Source organism: Zosterops lateralis (genome assembly GCF_965231275.1).
Source record: "Zosterops lateralis genome assembly, chromosome: 4".
NCBI classification, from domain to species: Eukaryota; Metazoa; Chordata; class Aves; order Passeriformes; family Zosteropidae; genus Zosterops; species Zosterops lateralis.
Genome location: NC_139765.1, coordinates 59,935,543 through 59,959,971, shown reverse-complemented (window position 1 = coordinate 59,959,971; position 24,429 = coordinate 59,935,543). Strand labels below are relative to the sequence as shown.

General features: G+C 38.9%; 2 protein-coding genes across 2 annotated transcripts in view; one reads left to right on the top strand and one right to left on the bottom strand.

The window, feature by feature from the left end:
- Positions 1-18,400, bottom strand: part of COG5 (component of oligomeric golgi complex 5) — a 174,064-nt gene extending 155,664 nt beyond the window's left edge. The window contains exons 1-6 of the mRNA XM_083860586.1: positions 18,308-18,400; positions 17,397-17,536; positions 16,348-16,405; positions 13,484-13,538; positions 13,316-13,385; positions 7,953-8,073 (exon numbers count right to left, since the gene is read on the bottom strand). Coding sequence (XP_083716712.1) covers positions 7,953-8,073; positions 13,316-13,385; positions 13,484-13,538; positions 16,348-16,405; positions 17,397-17,536; positions 18,308-18,368 — 505 coding nt within the window. The 5' untranslated portion in view covers positions 18,369-18,400. The remainder of the gene's footprint in view (positions 1-7,952; positions 8,074-13,315; positions 13,386-13,483; positions 13,539-16,347; positions 16,406-17,396; positions 17,537-18,307) is intronic.
- An 8-nt stretch (positions 18,401-18,408) lies between these two features.
- Positions 18,409-24,429, top strand: part of DUS4L (dihydrouridine synthase 4 like) — a 37,530-nt gene continuing 31,509 nt past the window's right edge. Inside the window, exons 1-4 of the mRNA XM_083860624.1 lie at positions 18,409-18,461; positions 19,620-19,754; positions 20,058-20,179; positions 23,527-23,644. Of these exons, the coding sequence (XP_083716750.1) occupies positions 19,645-19,754; positions 20,058-20,179; positions 23,527-23,644 (350 nt within the window). The 5' untranslated portion in view covers positions 18,409-18,461; positions 19,620-19,644. The remainder of the gene's footprint in view (positions 18,462-19,619; positions 19,755-20,057; positions 20,180-23,526; positions 23,645-24,429) is intronic.

The following is a 24,429-nucleotide window of genomic DNA, read 5'->3' as shown; positions in this document are numbered from 1 at the left end:
CCTCATGAGCCTGTCCATACAGCGTTTAAATGCATAATAATTTATCAACTGCATGATGGGTGCAGTTATTCTGCTGTCCTGACAATAATTTGTCTCCAGGTAGAAAACAATTTGTGGCAGACCATCACATTCCCCCTCCCCTTCCTTAGTTATTGTCCACTATCATTTCTTTCCCACTGGAGTCCTCTGAACCTTTAGAAGCAAATAAATCAATAACTGTCAGGCCCTAGATTTTACTCTGTACCTGCTAAAGGCTAGCTTAATGTAATACTGGCCTCCAATCAAAACTTCTATACATTAGATCATACAATAACAGTCATAACCGATCCTAATAATGGAATAGCAGCAATCAGATTTAGGGAACAGACGACAGGGAGCTGGAAAGAGTAAAGCTTTCCAGAAATACACTGAACAAAAGGTGTGGACATCTGTAACTGAGAAAGAAAAAGACAGGAAATAGTCTTTGATGGGCCCAGAATACATAAAGATAAAAAGTTTTAGAAACACTCCACATGCTACAGCAAAAGCAACTTGAACACACCATAATTAATTTCTGACGCAGCCTTATTACTGGGCCATCAGTAACATATCACTTAGGAACAGGTTAACACCATGCTAGAAAGTGGAATATTAAACCCATTTTAAAACATCTGACACACAGCCCTCCAACAAGGTCTTATGTACTTGAGACTAAAATTACCAAACACTTTACAGCACAGCAAAATCAAACTTTTTGAATAGTTACAGCTAAAAGATTATGGTCATCAATTCCAGAAATCAACTCAAGCTTACATGAAAAAAGTTTCATTTAATATGGCAAACTTCAAACTTGTTTACGGTTGTTTAAAGGAAACTAGGCATGAAGAAATGCCAGAATTACAATTATACTTGGGATTCTTTTTCTTGAACTGTATGCATAAAGAAAATTAAATTTCAAACCCTGGTAATTTAAAGGATATATTGAAAAACAAAATTGCAACAGGATTTTTTTCCTGCACCAATTCAAATTTAAGTTTTTTCTCTAATGTGTCTGTAATTATTTACTGTCTTCTACTGAAATAGTTAGAAAAAGAATGCATGCCAAAGATTAGGTAAAACATGCAAAATATTTACGTAAAATGCTTTGTCAAACATCAGGTTTCCAAGCTAGAAATCCTAGTCGCAGCAAAACACAATTTGATGGTAAAATCTGTATGTTCTGTCTGTCTTGCTCAAAGAGGATAAAGAGGTCTTACACAACTGGCCTCTTATTAATGAAAAATTTTATTAAGTTTCGAAAGTCATTCTACTACACGCACATTAATTTGGTATCTTACAATCAACCGTTCAAATTAATGAACTTGTTGCATACTACCAAGATTCTTCTTTACTTCAAAAGCCAACAAGAAAAAAAAAATTGACCTTCCCACCAGAAAGGTTTTTTTTTGGCCTGGAATACTACAAATAAAAGTTTGCACATCATATTTTTGCAAAATCTTCCATCTTATGTTAACAGAATCTCATGAAGAACGTAACAAAGCAAAAAAAAAAAAAAAAAAAAAAAAAAAACAACTCAACTGAAAGGAACAACATGAAATTGAAGAACATGGAGATTACATTCAGCTACAGAAAGGCAGAGTATTTTGCAGTCCAGACCATTTCAGTGAAGGTCTGGCAGTGTTACTGGTAACATCACCGAGGACAGAAGAAAAATGTTTTAGCAGGATATTTGCACTTCCCATGGATGCAGATGCACCACCTGAAGCAGTGGCACTAATGCAGAGGGCTCTGAGCCAGTAATACAATTCAGTCATTCTCAGCAAGACTAATTACTCCAGGCAAAGAAGAGTCATGCAATCAAAGACATGTAATTTCTATTAATCAAATCCGTTCACTTCCCCTACAGAACAATGCATCGTGCTACACAGACATATGCTATATTATTTTGGAGGACACTAGGTATTGCACAAGGCAGCAAACTGTAAGGCATCTAAGTCCCTAAACAAAAGCACCACGAAAGCAACATTTCCCTCAGGTTTGATGTGTGTTGATTCTTACGAGAAACTGCACAGCAGTATTAGTATCACCAAATCTGTCTGCTCTGTGTACTGGCAGCGAAAGACGTCACTGACATGACAGTAACCAAGTCCATCCTCACTTTAGCAGTCAACACAAGATCTGGCTTGGCAATCATACACTGTAAATTATTGCTTGGAATAGAAAAAAAAAATTATGTTCATCGCTGAACAGGATACAGGAAGAAGGCGGCAGTGAAAGAGCTGCCACAGTATCCATGGCAGGTGTTCAGACAGTTTACCATTGCAGGTTTAGTAATACTTGTGCACAGATACATAACACATATTGAATGTTACTGCAAGAATTGTAGCAGCTAAAATGAAACAGTTTTCAGACAACAATATTTAACCTGAGCAACAAATATTGCAGTCAGCCAATCTGCAATCACTTCAGAATAAGTCACTGTGTATTAGTTAGACTACTTATGCTATTTTAGTACTTAATTAATAAAGTACACCGTGGAAACCATAGGTAAAGGTAATTCCACCTTGCAATAGATAGTGCTAACTGGTATAAAATAAACTAGCTTCATACTTACTAGCAAAATAACAAATTAGAAGTGTTGTTTCCTGAATACTAACTAGTAGTGCTTAGTATTTTGATAAACACAAAACAATATTCATCACTCATCCCAAATAACTCACCCCTGAAAAACTAAAAGACAAATAAAGTAACACCTCTCTTAAAAACAGTCAGTTTGCCTTCTTTCCCAGCAAAGTGGGAAAAAAAATTGATACAGGATACTTACATTCACATAGTCAGTATTACCTTCCTTTTCCTGCTCACTGCATTCTCCTAGACCAGACTGACATAACAGGTTTTGAGGGCCAATTTTTGCAGCACTCAAGTAACACAATGAACTATGTGAAGTTTATGTGAATGTCAGTCACAACCAGAAGAAATTGTGTCAGAGGGTTGAGCTGAAGGTCTTTGAGGAGATTTATCTATTTCATCTAAAGGAATGATAAGAAGAAGCTGAACTGAAGTGATGGCACGAAATTTCCAGTCACACTGCCCTAATAATATTTCAGGTGGTATCTGGGAACAATGCCCAACAAACCAACTTGTAAAGAACATTTTACATCAAGCATTCCAATTTTTAAAACAAACAAACAAATAGAAAAATTGGAAAGGAGGAGAGCATCTCCAAGAGACACAAAGGATTGGGAGCAGATCACCTCACTGAGTCCTCCTACTTCAAGGCAAATTCATCCCTATCTAACTATCCCTGCTTATTGTAGAGGAGATTAACTAGATCAGCTTTAAAGGTTCCTTCCAACCCAAGCTATTCCATGACTATATGATTTCATTCCTGGTACATGCTTTGTCTAAAACACTTCTTAAAAGGCTTCAAATACTACTTCACAGATCCCCTAAAATTATAATTTCTAGCAAAACTCTTTCCTAATATTTTAGGGAAAAAAAATCCTTTGCTTCATTTCAGGCCCATTAGTTACTGTTTCAATCACAGTGCATACAGAGAGCCATTAACTCCCTTCCCATATGAAAAACCTTTGTTTATCTGAAGAACATTACTCTCCCTCTCACACCCCTCTTCTCCAAACCACAGCCACACACTTCCAGTTCCTCCACCCACTGACTATCCTCAAGACCTTCAGCTACCATTGCTGCTGTGCTTAGGAGTTTCTCCAATTAGCCTACATCTTCCTTCAATGAGGTGCCTCAAAAGGGACTTGATACTCTGTGAAGCATAAACAAAAGATTATTTTCAAGTGCCTTACACACAACACTCTTCCTTACAAAGAACAGCACAAATTTCATTGCCAACAATGTCACACTGCTACAAAAGAAATAAATAAACAAGTGGCTTGCAGTTTATGAGGAACTATCAACCCTCTCTGCAGAACTGTAATCCATACAGTCATTTCTCCTGTTCCCTCTCTTAACTATAACTATTCATTGTGAGGACTTAGAACTTGTCTAAAAGAGAAGTAAAATCAGTTCAGGTAAGATGTATCTTCAATTCACTAAGAATATTCTTCATTCTAATCCTGTTTCCCTACATATTTTCCATTCTTCTCTGCTTGATTACTGGTAGTAAATTTAATAAGGGTATGTGCCATATTACATCACTCAAATCATTAATGAAAATACAAGCCAGCTACAGAACACATTTTAACAACACACTGCTTGGTATATTGCTGGTAAGTGAACAACAGATGAAGGCTTTGGGGGTACAGCTTTCTCTGAACTTCTGCATTCACTGCATGACATTTTCATCTGGATTCTATTGCTGATCCTGCTAGTGTGACATGGTGTCAAGAGCCCTATTTAAATCAATGGTGTCAAGAGCCCTATTTAAATCAAACTACAAGACAGCCATTGATCTCTCTAGTCCCAAGGCCTGTTATGCTGCCAACAAAGAAAATACGGTTGGTTAAACAGGATTCATTCTTGATAAATCTGTGTGTCCTACTATTTAACAGCACTTTTATATAGACTCCAACAAATAATTTATTTGTTCTACAGTTCCTTTGCTTAAGGAAGTCAGGTTAGTTTGAATTGTCTAAAATAGGTGGCAGTAAGGCCTATTTTCAATAAAACAAGCTCTCCATTAGATACTGACATCTAATCTCTCCTCTCGAAATTCACAAAGATAACCACTAAGAACAAGGAGATTACTCTGAAAAGCACCTGAGATACAATTTTTTTGTATTTTATATTAGGATATACATATTGTTCCTATTTGTATTTATGAATATTATAAAAATCTTTATATACATACACATGCTATTATATACATGTGTATATACATACACATGCTATATATATGTACACAAAAGAACATGCTCTTTTCCATTAAATAAGCCCATCAGCAACAGAGAATTAGCACTAGAGAAGCAGCTTATTGCTTATTCTTCTTTGCTAGATAACCCAAAGTATGTTAGAAGGTAGAAGAGTTGCAGAAGTCTGGGGTTTAATTTTATATAAATATATATATACACATTTGCACACAGAAATCACCTTTAATCTCTAAAACTACACAGGAAATTAGGTTTTCTTTTTACTGTGCCAAAATGTGAAGTTAATTTCAAAGAATGTGAAACTCCAACACAGAGGAATTTCAGATCTACTTCAGCTCTAAGTAGAGATCTTGGTCAAAATATTACCAAATGCTTTCAGAGAAAGCATCTTCCTAACATCATACACTGAAGCTGGAGATCTGCAGACTACTAGCAACTTTGGGCATGCAGGAAAAGCCTGCTTCTCAGTAAAAGCTTCTGTTTCTTGTGGTTCCTCTAATTGACCCGTATTTCTACCTAATTCAAATACTTTATATATTTACCATAGCCTTTCCCATCACAGCAAAATAAACTTCAATACCAACTGAGTAAAATTGTGATTGAACTCACATAGATTAGCTACAGGAATATATGATAAATACATACATGAATGCGCACATTTGTGTCCCCCAAACATACACACAGAGTGCAGCAGTATATGAAAAAAAAATTGACAGTTATCTCAAAATTCTACCCAGAATACCTTAGAAGAAATGGAAGGTATCTTTTACCACAGCAAGTGCAAAGCTTTCACAGTAATATCACAGGGCTGAGTTTGACAAAGCAGAAATTATTCTGCACTGCATGTACAACAGAAAGGTAATAAACAATGGAATATTTTTTTCTTTGAACAAGAGATGAAAGAGCTATTCAGGAATGCCTGGCTAAAACCACAGACCAGTATTCATCTTGGACATGAAAGCAAGCCTCTGTGACACAGAGGTCCCTATCCAATACCAGGCTTTCACACCACTCATGTCTACTACCTATTTACTACCATCAGATGTTGCAGTATTTCCCCAGGCCTCCCAAAGCTTTCATTTCATTTCATCAACGGAACTGCAGCACCCAGGGCTGCTCCCCATGCTTCCCACCCTCCTGACACCACAGAGCACTACATCACATTTCCCATTCTTTTTGAGGCACAGCACTTCCACAGCCTCAAACCACCACATCCCTGTGCTCTCCTGCCACACACCACCTCTATGCTAGAGATCTCCCACCCATCCCAATGCTTTCCAAGTCCAGAAGCACTGCACAGCACTTCCTCAGCCATATCCCATACCCCAGGCTCCCTGCAGACACCACCTTCCTGCTGACTCCCACAGCAGTACCCTGACACAAGCTGACTCCAGCCCCTGTGCACTTTCCTCCCCTTGGAACAGAGCTACACCACACCCAGCAATTACTGCCTCTCCACACGGGACAGACACCTCCAATTTCCTGCACCAGCATTCCCATCCACTCCAGTGCCATTCCCATCCACTCAGGTGCTGGGAGGCAGGCCCAGCTGGGAAGCAGAATTCAAACCAGCCAAGGTAGGCAGTAGAGGGTGACAAAGGACAGACAGCCAAAAATGAAGGAGGGATGCAGATGGAGAGGTAAGAGAGAAGAAAGGAAGAGATACCAGGAAATAAGATGGAGAGAGAAATGATACTAGACAAGGTATTTTACCTGGCCATAAACCAGCCAGAACTAAGGATTAAATTAAGAACCACGAGCCTTGGTTACCTCCACAGACTGTAGGATCAAATTCAAAAGGGTTGCCTAAGGTTATACATTTCTCTTGATCTTTAACAATAATTACTTACACTTTGCTAAGCTTTAGGAAAAGATCAAGTATTTGAAAACAAGAAACTCAAAAGGCTGTGACACTTCAACAAAATAAAGTGCAAGCTCTTTATTTTAAAATGGCAAAACAAAAAAAAGTAGAGAGGAAGAAGGGTAGTAAAATACATTTTCTATCAAAGAAAGAAATCCTAAAAACTACACTAAACATCTCAGATTTTACCACTAAATTGTACTAATTTATTTAATAGGACCTAGCACTCAAATTAATCCCACAACACCTGCAATCCAGGTAGTTAACAGACAGTATTATTTTATATATTCTGAAGATGCAATGGTAGAGCAAAATGGAAAAAAAAGTAAAAATAATCAGAAAAAATATTTTATCTTACAATGGTACAATTGGCACTTAAGTGCTTCAGACTGATACACTAAATAAATATATAAACTTTCTGTTTGCAACACAGCATCTGCCAGTTATAAGACTAAGTCATTGTCTAATAATTTTCTGATCACACATAAAAAGGGAAGTAGTGACAAATATGCAAAATGAACTTCAGGATGATTCTGAATGTTTGATAGTTCAGCCCTCCCACAATCTATTTTTGGAAGTTGGAATTTGAATACCATTAAATCAGAGGAGAAAGAGCTGGCAAGATACCACATACAACACCAACAACTGATTTCCAAGACTAATGGGATGCTCCTTACTGCATCCTGCAGCACCAAGTAGAATTTCCCAAGCTAGCTCAAATACAGAAAACATTCTAGCAATCTAACATGAGCCTTCATGAGAACTACCTCATTATTCTTCCTAGAAGCCAATAAAATAAAGGGTAAATTAGTCATTACTGAAGCAGAACACTTCCAGTATCCGAACTAGGTTAGGTATCTGTGTATCACATCACCTATGGTTTTCATAAAAGTCTTTCTTTTAGGACACAAACTATAATTTAAACTATGCCTTATCATAGTGCAATGTCTCCCAAAAGCTAAATATATATCTGCTGCCTCAGAGTGTTTTATAGAAACATAAACCACTAAGAAATTGCTTCATAAAAAAACTGTTGCCCAAAAGAACACAAGTTATCATAGAATTTTCATGTTATTTCGGTATCTAGAGAAGTCATATAAAAATTGTAAAGAACTAGTAAGTTCTGTCCATGCCATTTCTCAATTTAAATCAAGAAGTAGAAAGCAAGAATCACAGTAAAAAGTTTTGGGTGTTTCTTTAAGTCAAACACTAGTGCAAGTCATGTGAGCGCAAGCTAAAAATATATCTAAAAGTAATTAAGAAGGACTCACCAAGTTCATTGAGACTCTGGGCAGCTTTTGTTATCTCTCTGCTCCCTCCTTGCAGCTGTCCTTGAAGTCTCTTACTGAGATACAAGATGCGTATTATCCTCCGCAGCAAGTCACAGGCAGCCTGCAGGGAAATTGTGGCATTAGGGGATATTATCAGTACATTACAATCACATAATACCAGCACTCAAATGTGGAAACATCTTAACCAAAATAGGAAATGTGAATGTGAATAAAAACAAGGAACTTTGGAACACTGAAATCCCTTTTTTTCCAAAAAATTTTAATATGACTCTATGGTCTATAGACCAAGACTTTCGGAAGCTGGTAATTACATTCATGGGGCTACTGAGATTATTTTGCCACTACCCACACAAAAACCAAAGGAAATTCAGAATCCCGTGACAGAGGCATGTTCTATTTCTAATTAGAAGTGAGCTTTATTTTACCTTGTGCATCTCTCCTCAACATCCCTCTTCTCTTTAAGCTTTAGCGAAGTTAAGAAGTTGGCTTTGCAAATCAAATACTCATCCAAAAGCAGCAAAATGGCAGCACTTACTTCAGAAGACAATAAAACTTAATGACTAAATTCTTATTACAGATACTGACTCTTATGGTAGGCATATACATAAAAACTAATTCTCAGCCAAACTTTCAGAAGGCAGAAACCTTCATTCAGCCAACTGATAGTTCACATTCTTTCATGTGCTTATTAAAATACATGGCATTCTTGGTTAAAAATTAGGAATATGGACCTATACATAAATTTTTAGGAACCATACTCATGTGTGTTTTTGTTAGCACCAAATTAGAATAACAGGTATTGCTGACATCTGAATTAAATATAACAGTCTCATAACTTTTCACTCAACTAGTATTTTGAAATACATGCTATGGCAACAGCAACATCCTGGAGTGGGTAACAACTAAAATAGAATTCAGAAATGTAACTCAGATTTCATTAAACTCATAGGTACAGTCCAACATCTGCAATCAGATTAACAAGGGTGGCAAGTGAGAAATTTGGAACAAGTATGACACAGTTGTTTGGAGTTATTTTCCATGGTACTGAAGGCAAAGTCTCCTGAAGTGTTAACCTTATGGAGATCAAAATTAATTTAAAATTACTTTAAAAAATATCTAGTATCCAACAAGACTTAGAACCTCTTCTTCAGACTCAAGTTCATTTGTTGAAAACTAATGTTGAAGTGCACATACAAAAACATATAAAGTGAATCATTTCAACCAATAGCTACAGAGATTGTACAACCTGGCTGTCTTTTCCCAGTGCCAGCACAAACTAGCAAATCAACAAATATTTACAGTTTAATTTTATTAAACATTTAGACAGAACAAAAAGGAAAAATTAGAAGAAAACCCACTGAGGCAAATCAGGAAAAGCTCAATTACTCTCACTGCTTTGGGCTCTCTATCACAGTCTGAAGAGCAAGTTTTCTAAGTGTTTTGTGATAACTTAGCCACAGGATTTCTATTACACTTACTGAGAACTAAGTGGGGTTTAACCTGCTTTGAGAGATTAATGTATTAATTTTTATTAATTCATTTCTTTAATTAGAAAAATCCTGATCCGCATATCACTTTCATATCTGTGAACTAAATTTCTGCAAGATTAATCAAAAATAGCTTTTAATATAGTGCACTATGCTTCACCAAATAAGAGGGCATAGTATTACTTTGTTTTCAAAATTAATTACCCTCTAATCCAACTGTGTACCTCTGGTTAAAGTTTTTCCCTGGGAATTCACCTTCTGTTATTTTCAAACCACCTTTTACTTTACATGCCAAAAGATTTTTTATTTTTTGTTGAATTGTTGCTTATTATTTCCTGTCCCAAGAAAAAAATCTTTTAAAAGAGAGTCCCAGATGGGAAAAGTTACATTTAGATACAAGAGCAAAAAAATTGTTTTAATTTCTGGCCCTGGGAATCAGTAGGAGGAAAAAAATCCAAAGACACTGAAGATGCACTCTAAATGTTGTAGTAATTTACACAGCATTGTACCCTTGACAAAGATTCTGTTTCACTCAAGTACTTTCATTTATGTGAGCTGTCCAACTTAGTAAAACTCCCAGTCACAGCAAAAGAATGCTATACATAAGGACATATAACAGAAATAAAGAACTGTATCTAATGGTGGAGCTGTTCACAGACTCCCACAACCTGACTACCTGCATAACAGAAGTCTGAATTAATTCAGGAAACATTTTCTCCCTGAGTTGATCAATTATGCTTTTCTTGAGGAGATGCTTTCATCCAAGAAGGAACAAATTTTACTGTTCAAGCAAGAATTAATTTGGAAAAGACCAGTGGCCCCAGTTAGTCCAAGTTAGTAAAATTATGTTTTTTGAGATTACTATTATATTAGCTATCTCCTGAAATTTAAAGCAACATGTCAACAGTAACGGAAATTATTGTTACAATTTGAAACATCGAAAAGCCTCTTACTTTTAATCTCAAAATAATTGTAAGAAATTACTGAAAGAAGATGCAATTATAAAGAGAGAGTCACTTGAAAATGTGCCAGTGTGTAGCTCACACATGCAAGATAACTGAATGTATGTATTTTGTTGTTTATAAAGTCTGAGGAAAGGAGACAGTCCACAGTCTTCAGACTACATTTACTATTTATTTACGGTAGAATCAGATCTGCTACTGGTGAATATTTTAAAGTAAGAATAACTTTAAAATACAGAATTATTGGGGTTTTTTTAAATATTTTGCTATTATAAAGTTTTCCATACACCAAGACACTGAAACTAAGAGACCATGCAAAAACATTTAGTTAAACAGAGCTGCACAGAAAAGAACCCTCTGCAGGACAAACTCCCTGTCTACACATTTCAGTTGTTAACCACTCCCACTTAGCTTGTGATCAACTACAGAAAGAGTTAGAAGAGTACAGTATAATTTAAAGCAGGAAGTGAGCTTTCCGAGTCTGCTGCTGTCTTGGGATGCCATGAAGCTCTAAGACCAGAGCAAGACAAAACATGTACAAGCACATAGCAGAGATTTAGAATTCAGGAGTACATTTGAAGTTTAACAACAAACTTGCAGTGAGAATGTTTATGAAAAAAACAGACTATATTAAAAACAATTAAGGATGGCAAAATCCAGCTTTATGCAAGTCAAATATTCCTTCAGTTAGTGAGCAGTCCCACAGCAATCAATGCAGAGGTATTAAAATCACAAGTACAAGAGGCACTGAAACATCATGCACTCCAGCAAAACATACCTGCCAACCCTACAGATTTTGACAGAAAGCAACCTCTTTTACCAGCTACCTTTTTTTACCAATTGTAGATCAGCTGATAAAACCAGTCAGTTTGACAATGTCCCAAACCACAAATCCTGCATTTGTGAGCAATTTCATGTCGTAAGCCCTGCCATCACCAGGAGCGAATTGTTTGCTGCGCTGTGCCCTTCCTTCCTCAACAAATGAGTCCTCCAGGGAAAGGACACCCCAGCAGTGCATCTCCAGCCATTGAGATTTGACTCAACTCTCCATAAATTCATCTTCATTTATTTATTCAGGTGTCCTGACCCTCAGCTCCTCCCAGCAGTGTAGTGCAACATGAAGCACCCACAAAGTGCCAACAAAAGCAGGAACAGCAGCTCTTGCGCTGCAACTCTGACTCTCACTGGCAGAGAATCTGGAATCATCATTCCTCTTTCTACACTGATGCTAAAAGAGCAGCCTACCAGGATCCCACTTACTCTGCACATCTTTCTTCTGACTTACAGCAAAAAAAGTCACATTACAAATCCCCTGGCACAGCCTGGATAATGCTGACCCTGGATGGATGCCGCTTTCACACCACAGGAAAACCTATGTAACCATGTAACAGCCAAGAGGAAGCATCCAAGAAACATTTCCTAAGTTCAGGGACTCATTCTTTTCAGACATCCTTCTGCAGTCCGACTTTGTGTAAGGGCAGGGTAGAAATTACCTCCATCTTTAGCCCCACATTCCTGCAACTTTCTCTAAACAACAAAGCACAGATGCACGATACACATTGGAGAACAACAAAAAAATCTGCACCTCACCTGCTACATGGAAGTCATGGGACTTTTGGCCAGTGGCAAAAAGATTAACAGCTGGAGCTGAAAACAACAGGAGAAGCATCTGGCCAAACTAGCTGCACAGAGTGTTAAGAGCTTCCTGCTGAACTTTACTGCTACTGGAAGTATCATAGAAAATAGAAGTTCAGCCAAGAGACAGTGCAGCTGCTCCACCTCCCCAGACTAGAAACTGCATGAGTCTGCAGCTTCATCTACTCTACAACAGCACTCACTTGCAGATGGCAATCTACTCGAGTGTATATCCACAGCTCAAAATTCAGGTAAATTTGCAAATACAAATAGTTCAAACAATAACTCATTAAACACTTGTGGGGTTGGAGCGGTGTTGCATTTCAAACCATAAACTTAACAGAATGCAGATACATGACTCCTGAAGAAAAGTTTTCAACTACTATAAAATTATCAATGGAAGTGTTTGCTTATCCCATAGCATGTATTTCAAAATACTAGTTGAGTGAAAAGTTATGAGACTGTTATATTTAATTCAGATGTCAGCAATGCCTGTTATTCTAATTTGGTGCTAACAAAAACACACATGAATATGGTTCCTAAAAATTTATGTATATGTCCAATTTTTAACCAAGAATGCCATGTATTTTAATAAGCACATGAGAGAATGTGAACTATCAGTTGGCTGAATGAAGGTTTCTGCCTTCTGAAAGTTTGGCTGAGAATTATTTGACACAATCTCACCATCATCGTAATAAGCTCTCTCCCACTGCTATCCTCTAACGGATGTCTACATTCTTCTGTAGACTCCACTTTTATTTAAAAGGCAGGGACAACTATGCACCTGGGCTTACAAAACTTCACAACCACAAATAGCTCCTTAAGTTGCATCTTGACTTGTGAAGAAATTTGAAATAATTAATTCCCAAAGTACTTATTGAACTGGAGCAAAGCCTGCATTAACTTAGGGGTAAAAAGCATCTTCTACACAAGAGCACCATAACATTAAATACCAAAATAACACTAAGTCATGAGAATTTAATTAATCTGTACTCAGATAACCCTTTACTCTTAGCTCCATCTTTACAAAAACTCCATTAGCTAGTGCAAAGGTCAATTTCTTACTTTGCAATTTCCTACTTTCCTACTAAGCACTTCTCAGTGGCTTTTGAAGAGACACTAATACCGATTTTCGGAAAAATACTGACAATGAACTACAGGCTACTGGAGTAGAAGAAAAATTGTACTCATGCCTGACAATTGTGAAATAACACATGCTCAAAAAAGGTTTTTTTAATTTTTTTTTAATGCAACCTACCTGTAGTTTTGCTAGCTGAGCTGTGCGAGACACTATTTTGTTGTAGGGGTCAACAATTTTGACTCGAATTCTAAAAATAAGAGGAGAAAATTATTTATAGCAGTGTTAAAAAATAGCATTATAGAACATAAGAATTTATACTTTCTAATTGCATAATGAATGTCATACCTATCAACAGTGCTTTGCAAAGCACCAATTCTAGTTTGCATCATTTGGAGGACACCTGCAAAATAAAGCAGATTTTTTACATGGAACATTCATCAATTATAGAAAGAATTTTTCTTCAAATCATAGTAAGTACTGCAGACTACTTTGGCAAAAACCAAAAGCAGTTTCCTCCTTCATAACAGAGCATCAGTGAAACCAAAATTAGTAAGCATACTGGGAAATAAACTGAGCAGGTCACTTACTGAAGGTTATGGAAAATGTATTGGTAGAGAACATAAACCCACAGAATAAATATCACTCCAAAATCCATCATTTGTGAAGTTTCAAATAATATTTAGAGGATGTTACTTTGTAAGAGAATGTTGATCAGGACTGCAGCTCAAGTTATATAACTGGGTATGAACACCTGAACATGCCATATAAAAATGGCACAACCTATTTAACACTATTTAGTGACTAGGACAAAGAGAACTGAGAAGACAAACAATGCTATTTCAAGGTTTTCTTCCTGGGTATAAGCATCTTTAACGAAAAGTAAGGTATCAATGTCACTGTAAGGTCATCCAATTTAGATTAGAAGCAGAGCAAACTACCCTAATCATGTTTGTTCCACATTAGTTTGGCAAAGTGGCACAAGGAAAGCCAGCAAGCATGCCTGTTCTTTTCTTGGTAAATTGCAAACAAAGTAGTAGGGGACAGGAGTAATTTGTGCAATACAAAATCAGCCTGCTGAGAATTTAATTAAGTTAGACAAACCCAGGCCTATGAAATTATTTTTGTTCCAGTTACTGTTCTAAAACACACTACATTTTTGTAAAGCCCTGTTTACAAGCATGCCATCATTAAATTAGATAAAACTGCAGCATGATACAGTAAGATGGAAGACAAACAAAACTACTGCTAATAGTTATATTCAGGTTGTCCTGTATTGTGACTGTACCTCACTGGTTTTATATAGATATGTAAATTCTTGTCTTTTCTATATTTCAGAACTATTAACTTAGCTTAGTGACAGGCTTGTGTGTTTACTGTTATTTATACATGGTATAACACGCAGCAGGTCATGAAGATGAAGATATGAGATACAGTGAAAAGCTGGCAAAATAGGCTGCATTATCTACCCTACATTGCAATAAGGGGGAAGGGCCAGTGGTACGACATTGCTGTAATATTGTTATTAAGCATAAAACAGCCCTTTCCCCAGAGGACGGAATAAGGATGGTGAAAAGGCACTCTCCACTCACTGTGGAAGATACATGATGATAAAATTTAGCCTATCTTAAAATAACAGGTAGCTCAAGATGGCTACTGAACTACCTATGGACAGAAAAGAATATACATACCAGAGCTGTGTACCATTAAAAAAAGTGCACAGGCCTAAAAAAGACTCTACAAGCTGGGTGTACCAATTTGAAATGTTTAATGAGATTGATCTGCACACATCCAAATGACTATGCATGCTGTGAATTAGCTCCATAATCTTCACTTGTTAACTTACTTGATAAATACACCAAGAGCTATGCATTTCTAACACCACAATTAAAACATCTGTTGGCATTTATTTTCTTTTTCTTACAAATCTTAACTCAGTGTTTCCTTTAAGAGCATAACCCTAAGTAAATGGAAAAATTTCAACAAAATTGAGGTTAATTGAATTTTATTTTTACTTTGCCATATTAGTTGTAAAACATCCATTATTTACAACCTGCCTTACAGAAATGTTTCCTAACTGAGTAGTTTTGAAGTACATCATTCTTTTCTCAGAGCAATTTTAGGAACAACCATAATTTCAGAAAACAGAATTCCACTGAGCACAAATTTCTGAAGATTGTTACTGGAAGGTATTTATCAGTCACAAGACTGACTACACATTCCTGTCTACTTCTTACTTGGAGAATGAGCACATATTTCTGTCTTTTATGCTTGATTCTCCAACTGTTTAAAAAGTTATTCAGGAGCTACTGTTACTAGATTAAATAGCTATTTCTTTAATTTTACAGCTATATGCAATTACTGACACAAAACAGTGTACTCAAACAGCTCTAAAGACTAAGGATATAAATATCAGTAACCAGAAACTCTGGTTGTGCTAAAAACTTAAAGCAGAAAAAGGAACAAAGATAAATTATTTACCAAGTTACAAAAGGGACAAGGGAACACGCTATAGAGATTCTAGCATGCTACAGAGGTAAGTATCTGTCTGCACAAAAAAACCACCACAATACCAAACCATATGACTTTCTCAGCGAAGTGACAAAAAGCACAATGGCAGGTTTAATGAGCTCCTGGCACAAGAACAATACACTGCAACCATTTTCTATACAGAGCCAACAGTTCCTAAGCAAGGCCTTTGAAAATCAGCAATTTATGTTAAAATCTACATCTCAAAGAGTGGAAAAAAGGTATGCATTTAACTTAGTAGCCCTTTACTAGTAAAAAATACCTCAACACAGTTTAGATTATGTGTTACAGCTACTTTGGTTAAAATGTGCAAACTTTGCAACACGTACATATGCAACAGACAAAAATTAGTGTTTATGGCAACAGATACCCACCAACACTGCAAAAAATTAGGCTTATTTAGAAAAATATAGTAAAAGGTCAAGAAAGGCTTTATTACTAACGTTGCTCAGATCATTATCAAAATACATTTTCCTATGAAGCAGCTACTCCAGAGAAGTATCAGCCAAATCTTCTCCTTGGAGCTCCACCTACTGACGTTTATAAAAAAAAGCTGCCACGTTACTCCTCAGAAATCAGATCTGGAGCTTTATTATTGGAGGCAGTGAATGATGTTCCCTGCATAGATCCTAAAAGTGCTTCCTCCACTGTAAGGATAGCTAGCATAATACAATAATATTTACCTTCCAGGGATTCAATTCCAGTTGCTTGGGCCAACAGATCTTCATGTCTTGCAACAACCTTAAAAAAACCAAATATAAAAATCAAAAGAGAAAAATGGGCATGAGCCTAAAATGAGATGAGCCTAAAAGAAGTATTAAATATATCACCATTATTCCTATATTAGGCATTTAAGTATCAGCATCCCTACATTAGCCAGGAAAAAACAGGTGCATCTTACAGGAGAAAGGGTTTTAAGAACACAGGATGTTTTAATTCACAAAAGCAACAACTTCAGAACGAGAAGAAAGAGGGTCAGTACTTAATTAAGATGTCCAGCAGAGCTGCACATCTTAATTAAAGCCAGCAGAGCAATCACATTGCAATACATCTTCATATTTGATAATAATTGTAAATGTGAACTTACTAATCACACCATTAATAATGTATATTAATTTTTTTCTATTTATGACATTTATAAACTAGTTCCCAAAGAACTTAACAACTGGGGCAGGAGTAGGGAGGAAGAAGGTTTTGAAACTACACACAAACTTAGCAAGTGTTCTCATTGCAACTGTGGATCTATGATTTCTGCATGGAAAAAGTCTTCCATCTAAACTCAAAAGCATTTCTGAAGGTTTAGAGGCATGTTAACATAGGTTATATCTGTGCAGCTAAAGGTAAGTCTTAGGGCTTATGCTACTCTTAAGCACACAATGTAAGGGCTCTCCCTATCTTCTCACAACACCAAGCCTCAAGTGTTTATGATAGTTGACACAATCATTTGGAAAGAGTCTTCCTTCTTATAAGGAAGAGTAAAACAGCATACAGTGATAAGACGACAAAAATCGAAATTGAATTGAAATTGCCTACATGGCAGCCTAGTGGAAGTATTGAATGTGGGTTTAACTGAGTTTTCAAACTCACTACCAGTTTAGCTGCAAGTTGTACCTTCAGTAACTGCTTGCGGAGGACACTGGGGAATTTCACAAGTTACAAGCTTGTATGATTGCTAAGTTTTTGACTAGTTTATATCAATCACCCCAAAAAAACAGGTATGTTTTAAACTTACTTGTAAATGCAACTCTTTATCCAACTGACTAATACCTTGAGCAAGTTTAGCCAGTTGCTCAGCTATCACAGCCTGGTGGATGGACTGGGAAGTGTAAGCTTTCACATCAAAGTCTTCTCTGAAGAAGTCAGCATAACATTCTGGAAAAGGATATAGATTTTATATTCATGGTTCAGAAGAATTAAATAATATTTATAGCCCTACAGTGTACAGTTCTCTGACCTTCAATTTCTTCAACATAACAGTGAATGTTCTTTACATCACACAGCACAAATGTCAGAGGAGACCAGAGTCATGAGAAACAAGTTTGGAACTGGTAACTGGGGTTTGTGTTTGTTTTGGGGCTTTGCAAACGGTGATTAAGAGGCTTGTTTCTTTAACAACCCTTCTCTTGAGCAGAATAGACTAAAAAGTATCAATACCTTATTTTCTCAAACTTTATGGTGTAACCAGAGTGAAGCTGTTGAGCCGTACCCATAACCAAACACCCCTGTCAGCTGCAGATCATTGACAAGCAACACGAGACAAAACTTCACGCAATCAAACCGGATTCCGACAACGGCGTGAGTTTATAAAACAATTATGAAATTATACAGCAATTATGACTCTGGATCAAGCAAGACCAGAGTTCCCAGGCAGCTATTCTTAATTCAACAAAGCACATTCGCCTCTCCTTCCAGTGCAATTTTGTTTTCCCTCTGGGAGCCAGCGAGCCCCAGCGCGCACTCCGCATCCCTGGGGGCACTCGCTCCTCCGCCCGAACTTCCGTCACTCCCCGGCGGGGCTTCCCCGGCCCGACGCCGCCCTCGCAGGGACCCTCCGGGCCGCCGCCGCCGCCGCGGGCCCCCGGCGTGGTGGTGCCGGCAAGGGCCGTGCCCGGCGCTGCCCCCCGAGCCCCGGCCGCGCCTCACCGTCCGCCCGCAGCTCGGCGAGCGCCGGGGCGGGGGCGGCCCCCGCCTCCTCCTCCTCCATGCCGCCGGTGCCGGACCCCGCGCGTCACTCCCGGACGCGGCGCGGGGCGATGATGGCGAAGGCGCGCGACGGAGCGGGCGGCGGCGGCACGTGGTGAGCGGGGCCGGCCGAGCCAGCGCGGCCCGGGGCCTGAGGGGGAGCCGTGCCGGGATGGGCCGTGCCGGGATGGGCCCTGCGGGGGGAGCCGTGCCGGGATGGGCCGTGCGAGGATAACTGTGCCGGGGGGAGCCGTGCTGGGATGGGCCCTGCGGGGATGGGCCCTGCGGGGGGAGCCGTGCCGGGATGGGCCGTGCGAGGATAACTGTGCCGGGGGGAGCCGTGCCGGGATGGGCCCTGCGGGGGAAGTCGTGCCGGGATGGGATGTGCCGTGCCGGGATGGGCCGTGCCCGGGGGAGCTGTGCCGGGATGGGCCGAGCGGGGGTAACTATGCCCGGGGAAGCCGTGCGGGGGAAGGCTGTGTCCAGGGAGAGGCTGTGTCCAGGGGAAGTCGTGCCGGGATGGGCCGTGCGAGGGAGGCTGTGTCGGGAGCGCTGTCCCCGGCACCCTGCGGGGAGCGGCTTCTGGCCGGACAATTCACCAGAAGGCCAGTGCTGTGTGCGCTGTGTGAGCTGTGTGTGTGCGCTGTGTGAGCTCTGTGTGTGAGCTGTGTGTTCTGTGTGAGCTCTGTGTGTGAGCTGTGTGTGTGCACTGTGTGCTCTGTGAGCCATGTGTGCTGTGTGTGAGCTGTGTGTGGTGTGTGCGCTGTGTGTGCACTGTGAGTGAGCTGTGTGTGCTGTGTGTGTGTGCTCTGTGTGTGTGCTGTGTGTGTGCGCTGTGTGCGCTGTGTGAGCTGTGTGTGCTGTGTGTGTGTGCTGTGTGCTCTGTGTCTGTGTGTGTGCTGTGTGTGTGAGCTGTGTGCGCTGTGTGAGCTGTGTGTGTGCGCTGTGTGAGCTGTGTGTGTGTGCTGTGTGTGTGCGCTGTGTGAGCTGTGTGTGTGTGCTGTGTGCTCTGTGTCTGTGTGTGTGCTGTGTGTGTGTGCTGTGTGTGTGAGCTGTGTGCGCTGTGTGAGCTGTGTGTGTGCACTGTGTGAGCTGTGTGTGTGCGCTGTGTGTGTGAGCTGTGTGCGCTGTGTGAGCTGTGTGTGCTGTGTGTGCTGTGTGTGCCGTGTGAGCTGTGTGTGCCGTGTGAGCTGTGTGTGCTGCGGGGCTCTGCAGCGTGGCCTGTGTGAAGCAGCTCAATGACCAACGTTTCAGGCACTGTTTGTTTTTCCAGATGCTGAAGGGATTGTTAATTATACATGATCAGTGACAGCAAAGAAACCAAAGAATGCCAACGAAAAGATCCCATGGATTTGTTTCATTCTGGGCAAGTTGTAAAAATATGTGCCCCTATGGTCCGCTATTCAAAGTAAGTAACTGTCATGTCAGCTGTTTTCAGTGCATTTTCTCTGTTTAGAAATTTGTTTCTCAAATTTATCTTGACTAAAAATGGGTGATTACCTTCTTATCTTTTATTTAAGACAGAGGTAGATGTGGGACATGTTTCATTTTACATATTTTTATCACAGATCTACACATATAGTACTGAAATATCCCCACAATACTTCATGTTAGAACAGCATTTTAGGATATAGCTAATCAGAAAAAAACTAATTTATTAGTATTAACTATTACCTTAACTGTTTACCTCTTAATCTTCATGTGTCTGCAGGTTGGCATTCAGAACCTTGGTTAGGAAGTACAGTTGTGATTTGTGTTACACACCAATGATAGTGGCAGCTGATTTTGTGAGATCTGCAAAAGCCAGAGACAGCGAATTCACAACAAACAAAGGTATTATTTTTAATAAACCATTACCTTGTCAGAATGTTTTATGTGGTCATAAGCCAAATTAGCCAAGTGAATTAAGTAGGTCACGTAACTTGACATCTGTTAACAATTTTGGTATACTGTCTGATTATAAAGCCACAGAAATATTCTAAGGGAGAGTTAGCACTGTCCAGTGATAGTGGGTCAAATGAAATAGTGGAAAACCTTGTCTCCACCTAAAAGCAAGGCCTCCAAAGTGATTTATATCACACAGCTGCTCACTCATTCCCCCTTCATTCTCCCAGCAGCACCAGGGGAGAATAGGAAGAGCAAACACAAGAAATACTCATTTTTCAAAATAAAGGCAGTTCAATATGTAAAGAAAAAGGGAAAGAAACAAACAAGTTATGCAAAGGCAATCATTCCCTACTAGCAGACCAATGCCCAGCCACTGTCCAAGCAGTAGCCACTCTGGAAAAAAAATTCCATGTCCCAACCCACTTTTTAACTTTCCCTATCATTCCAGTTTCCTTGCTGAGCTTGGTGTTCTACAGTATGGAATACTCCTTGTTCCTATTTGGGTCAGCTGTCATAGCTTTGTCCACTACAAACTTCTTGCCCACCCCAGTCTGTTTGTTGGGGGCAAGAGGAGGCAAAGTGAAAAAAACAGGAAGTTTTGACCCTGTGCATGTACTTTGTGACAACAGCCAAACCAACTGTGAATTATCAACACTGATTTTATCACAAAATCCAAAATGCAGCACCACAGAGGCTACTATAAATGAACTTCAAATAAATTTGACAAGTAACACCATCACAGCTAGACCAGGTACAAGATGACAGTAAGATCCTTTTTCTAGCAGTTGTTTCAAGTGTGTTTCAGAGACAAACATTTCACTCATTGCCAGGAAAAGTTCTCTAGTCTCTAGCAAAAAAGGAGTGTTAGTAAAGGTAAAAAAAATAATAGACCAGCCATTAATACAGTAGAGTCAAGGACTGACAAAAGAAGAAGGGTTTCATATTAGCCTGACTGGAAAGTGGAAGAGGCTGTTGGTAGATAATTCAAGATACGAGCTCAAGAAAGCACAAAAGAGACTGGAAGTTTAAGCATGGCTGGGGTTGAGGGGAAGAAGCAAAGCTTCAGGCATGGTGCAGAAACATAACCAGAACACCTATAAAAAGAAGAAGTATGAGGGCTTGTACAGTGTCATGGCTGTAAAGAGATGTGAAGTATGTGGGAAGAGGTGACAAAAATGATACAGATCTGTTGGCATGAAGTGGCTGCAGCAGAACAGTGTGACAAGGAGTGTACGAGCATAGGCTGCAACTGCGGGAATGGAAGGCGCCGCTAACATGCAAGTAAGATCAGAGTGTAGGGTCTATAAAGTGGGATGATTTAGTCTATTCAGGCCACAGAATTTGTGGTTTCATAAGTGTATATGTAATAGGGAAAGTGTATTTCACTGTTTTAGCATTGACTATGTACTGTAGTGCATTATTCAGATAGAACAAAGCAATTACAGAGAAAATTTGCATTGGAAAGCACAGGTAGACTCTCTTGCAAGTGGAATGCAACTTCAAAAGAACCATTAATAACTCATTGTATGTAAAAATAAATGAGTAAGAATATAACTGACTCCAATATATATGACTCAAAGCTCCACAGTTAATAGTTTCCCCCCCCTTGAATTTACTCACACTTCTGATCTACACAAAGTGCGGTGCTTTGACGTTCTACAGGTCAGATACGGAGTGTATTTTGGGGTGTGCTGGGACAGGGAAAGAGGAGATGAAATGTTCTAGTGTTGTAAACGACATCTTTTCCTCTCACAGTTCTTTTATGTTGTCCTTAATTTTACAGGCCTGTAAAACATTCTGCCTTATGCTTTGACCAGATTATAGTATTTACATTATTAGCATTTATACTTTTTGTGTTATTTTATGTTTAACTTGCTGGTTGCTTGGGGATTTTGTCTTCTAATTAGTGGAATAGGTTTGCAATTTATGTTTTATATTTTTTTCTGCATTAATGTTTCTTTGTTGTGTATTTCTCAGATAGAGATAGGTATTCTTTGTGGCTGCTGCTAAAATTTTTATGTGGCTAGACTAAGTATTTTTATTACTTAATGATCAACAGAGAGAAACTAGGCATGTGGGCTTATTCTAAAATATTAGCTATAACAATGTAAATCTCTTCAGCTAGAGCACTGGATTAAAGGGACACTTGAAAACATGCATGCATTTTTTTTTTTTTTTTTTGCATGCTGTATTTTTAGGTAACTTCTAAAAATGTCTCAGCTTGATTGAGGGGGTATTGGTGGCCTTTCTTACTTAATCTCCACCGTTTCAATAACTACTTATTTTCCTCTAAAACAGAAAAATGTTCAGAAAGCACTTATGGTCTCTTCAGTACCAGAAGTGCACTTGTTTTGTGCATTTTGTTGGATCATCTTTTTCCATCAGTGCTCAGATATCACGCTGCTTCTTCTTAACTACAGCAATTGTTTCCATGTAGAGTGAGTGCTAAGACTGCTTGAGATATTTGAGATGCCTTTAATGTAATGCAGTAGCTGTGAAAGAGGAGAGCATGTTCCAAATGACCATCTGGCTCTCTGCAGGGGCTTAGTAAATCACAAGTAGTTCAGCAGACCCAAGCTGAGGAGCACTGGCACTTCGGTTTCTCACTTGAGACAAAGCTGCTAAGAGCTGCTTCTGCACACGTGTGCTCATTCCAACTCTGCGTGTCACATTGTGGATAAAAAACAGCAAAGTTGGCACAGAAAAGGGAAATGATGGGCTGGGATGAGGAAGGGCAAAGCTTGTGGGTGTTTTAGTTCCTTCCTGAAGGGTTGGTTCTGTAAGCAACTTTCCCACCTGCCAAGACAGACAGCCGTGTCAGCACAGCAAAGGGGCAGCATGCAGACAAGAAGGGGCAGGCCAGGAGGGGGAAACATGAAGGCTACTGAAAATTAGAGAATGCCTAGTTTCATAGATGGTCATTGTGAAAGATTAGCAACTGACCAGTTTCAGTCAGAAAGTGTATGTTAAGCCAGCAACTGTGTAGGACACCTACATTTGTCTGAATTTCAACCTCTGTTAATAGACAGAGTTTATAGGAAGTAATCCCTGGCCAGTTACCTTGGTTTAATTGTGATTGGGGGCTTACAGAAGCACAAAATAAATGAGCTTGGAAGGACCTCTGTAGGTCGTGTTATCCAGCCACTCTGCTCATGCAGGGTCACATATACCTGGTTGCCAGGACCATGGTCAGACAGCTGTAGAATATAGCAAAAAAGCATTCAAAATTTAGAACTTGTTCTTTTTATTTTCTGGGAATTGTTAAATCTCCAAATACCTTTTCATTGGCATAGGTGATCACCCACTGATTGTTCAGTTCGCTGCTAAAGAAGCACAGGTTTTGTGTGATGCTGCCCGTATCATCTGTCCTTTTGCAGATGGAATAGACCTAAACTGTGGCTGTCCTCAGAGGTAAAGTTTTGAAAAATCTGGGTAAATAGGATGAAATAACTAAGAGACTAAAGAATGTTGGTCTTCCTTTTCATCATAATTTCTATCTTAACCTGAGAATAGATTTCAGGAGAGTAAGAGCTTTTTAATCTGTCAGAAATGTGATAAGGCGCTGTTCTGAGTGTTCCCAGATACCTGTCACCCTGGTGAGAATGGGAAAACTGCATGTATTTGCCAACTTGCCTTTTTTCATTTCTGAGATACTGAGTGTTGGCTCAGAAGTGTCCATCCCTTCTCAACAGCTGTTAAATGTGCACTACTAAAAAGAGTTTGCTGCAAATAATTTGCAGAGTGTTTAGAATCATGACGTAGCAATTTGCAGAATAACGAGGCAAGTCTGTGATGTCTCAAACTTCTGCAAATAAAGGATAGTCTTTAAAATAAAATTATACAGATAAACTACTGAAAATAATTTCTTCCATCTTTTATTAAATTTATAAGTATAGTGAATTAGTCATGTATTTATCACTTAAATTGATAAAGTTTTTTTCTTGACAGTGAAACAGAATATATGATTTTTTCCTAACTGGTTGAATTGAGAGCCATCAATTTCATGTTTGTCAGGCAGTCTTTTTCTAAATGAAGACCTGAAAAATGTAGGAAAGTATAAGATTAAATTACAGTGCAAATACTTAATTTCTCTATTCTAATTGGGTTTTCTTGACTTAAAACTATAGTATTTGAGAAAACTCTTCTGGAGAGATCTGAGGCTTCTGCATGGAAGTATTGGGGGTTTTTTTTTAAGC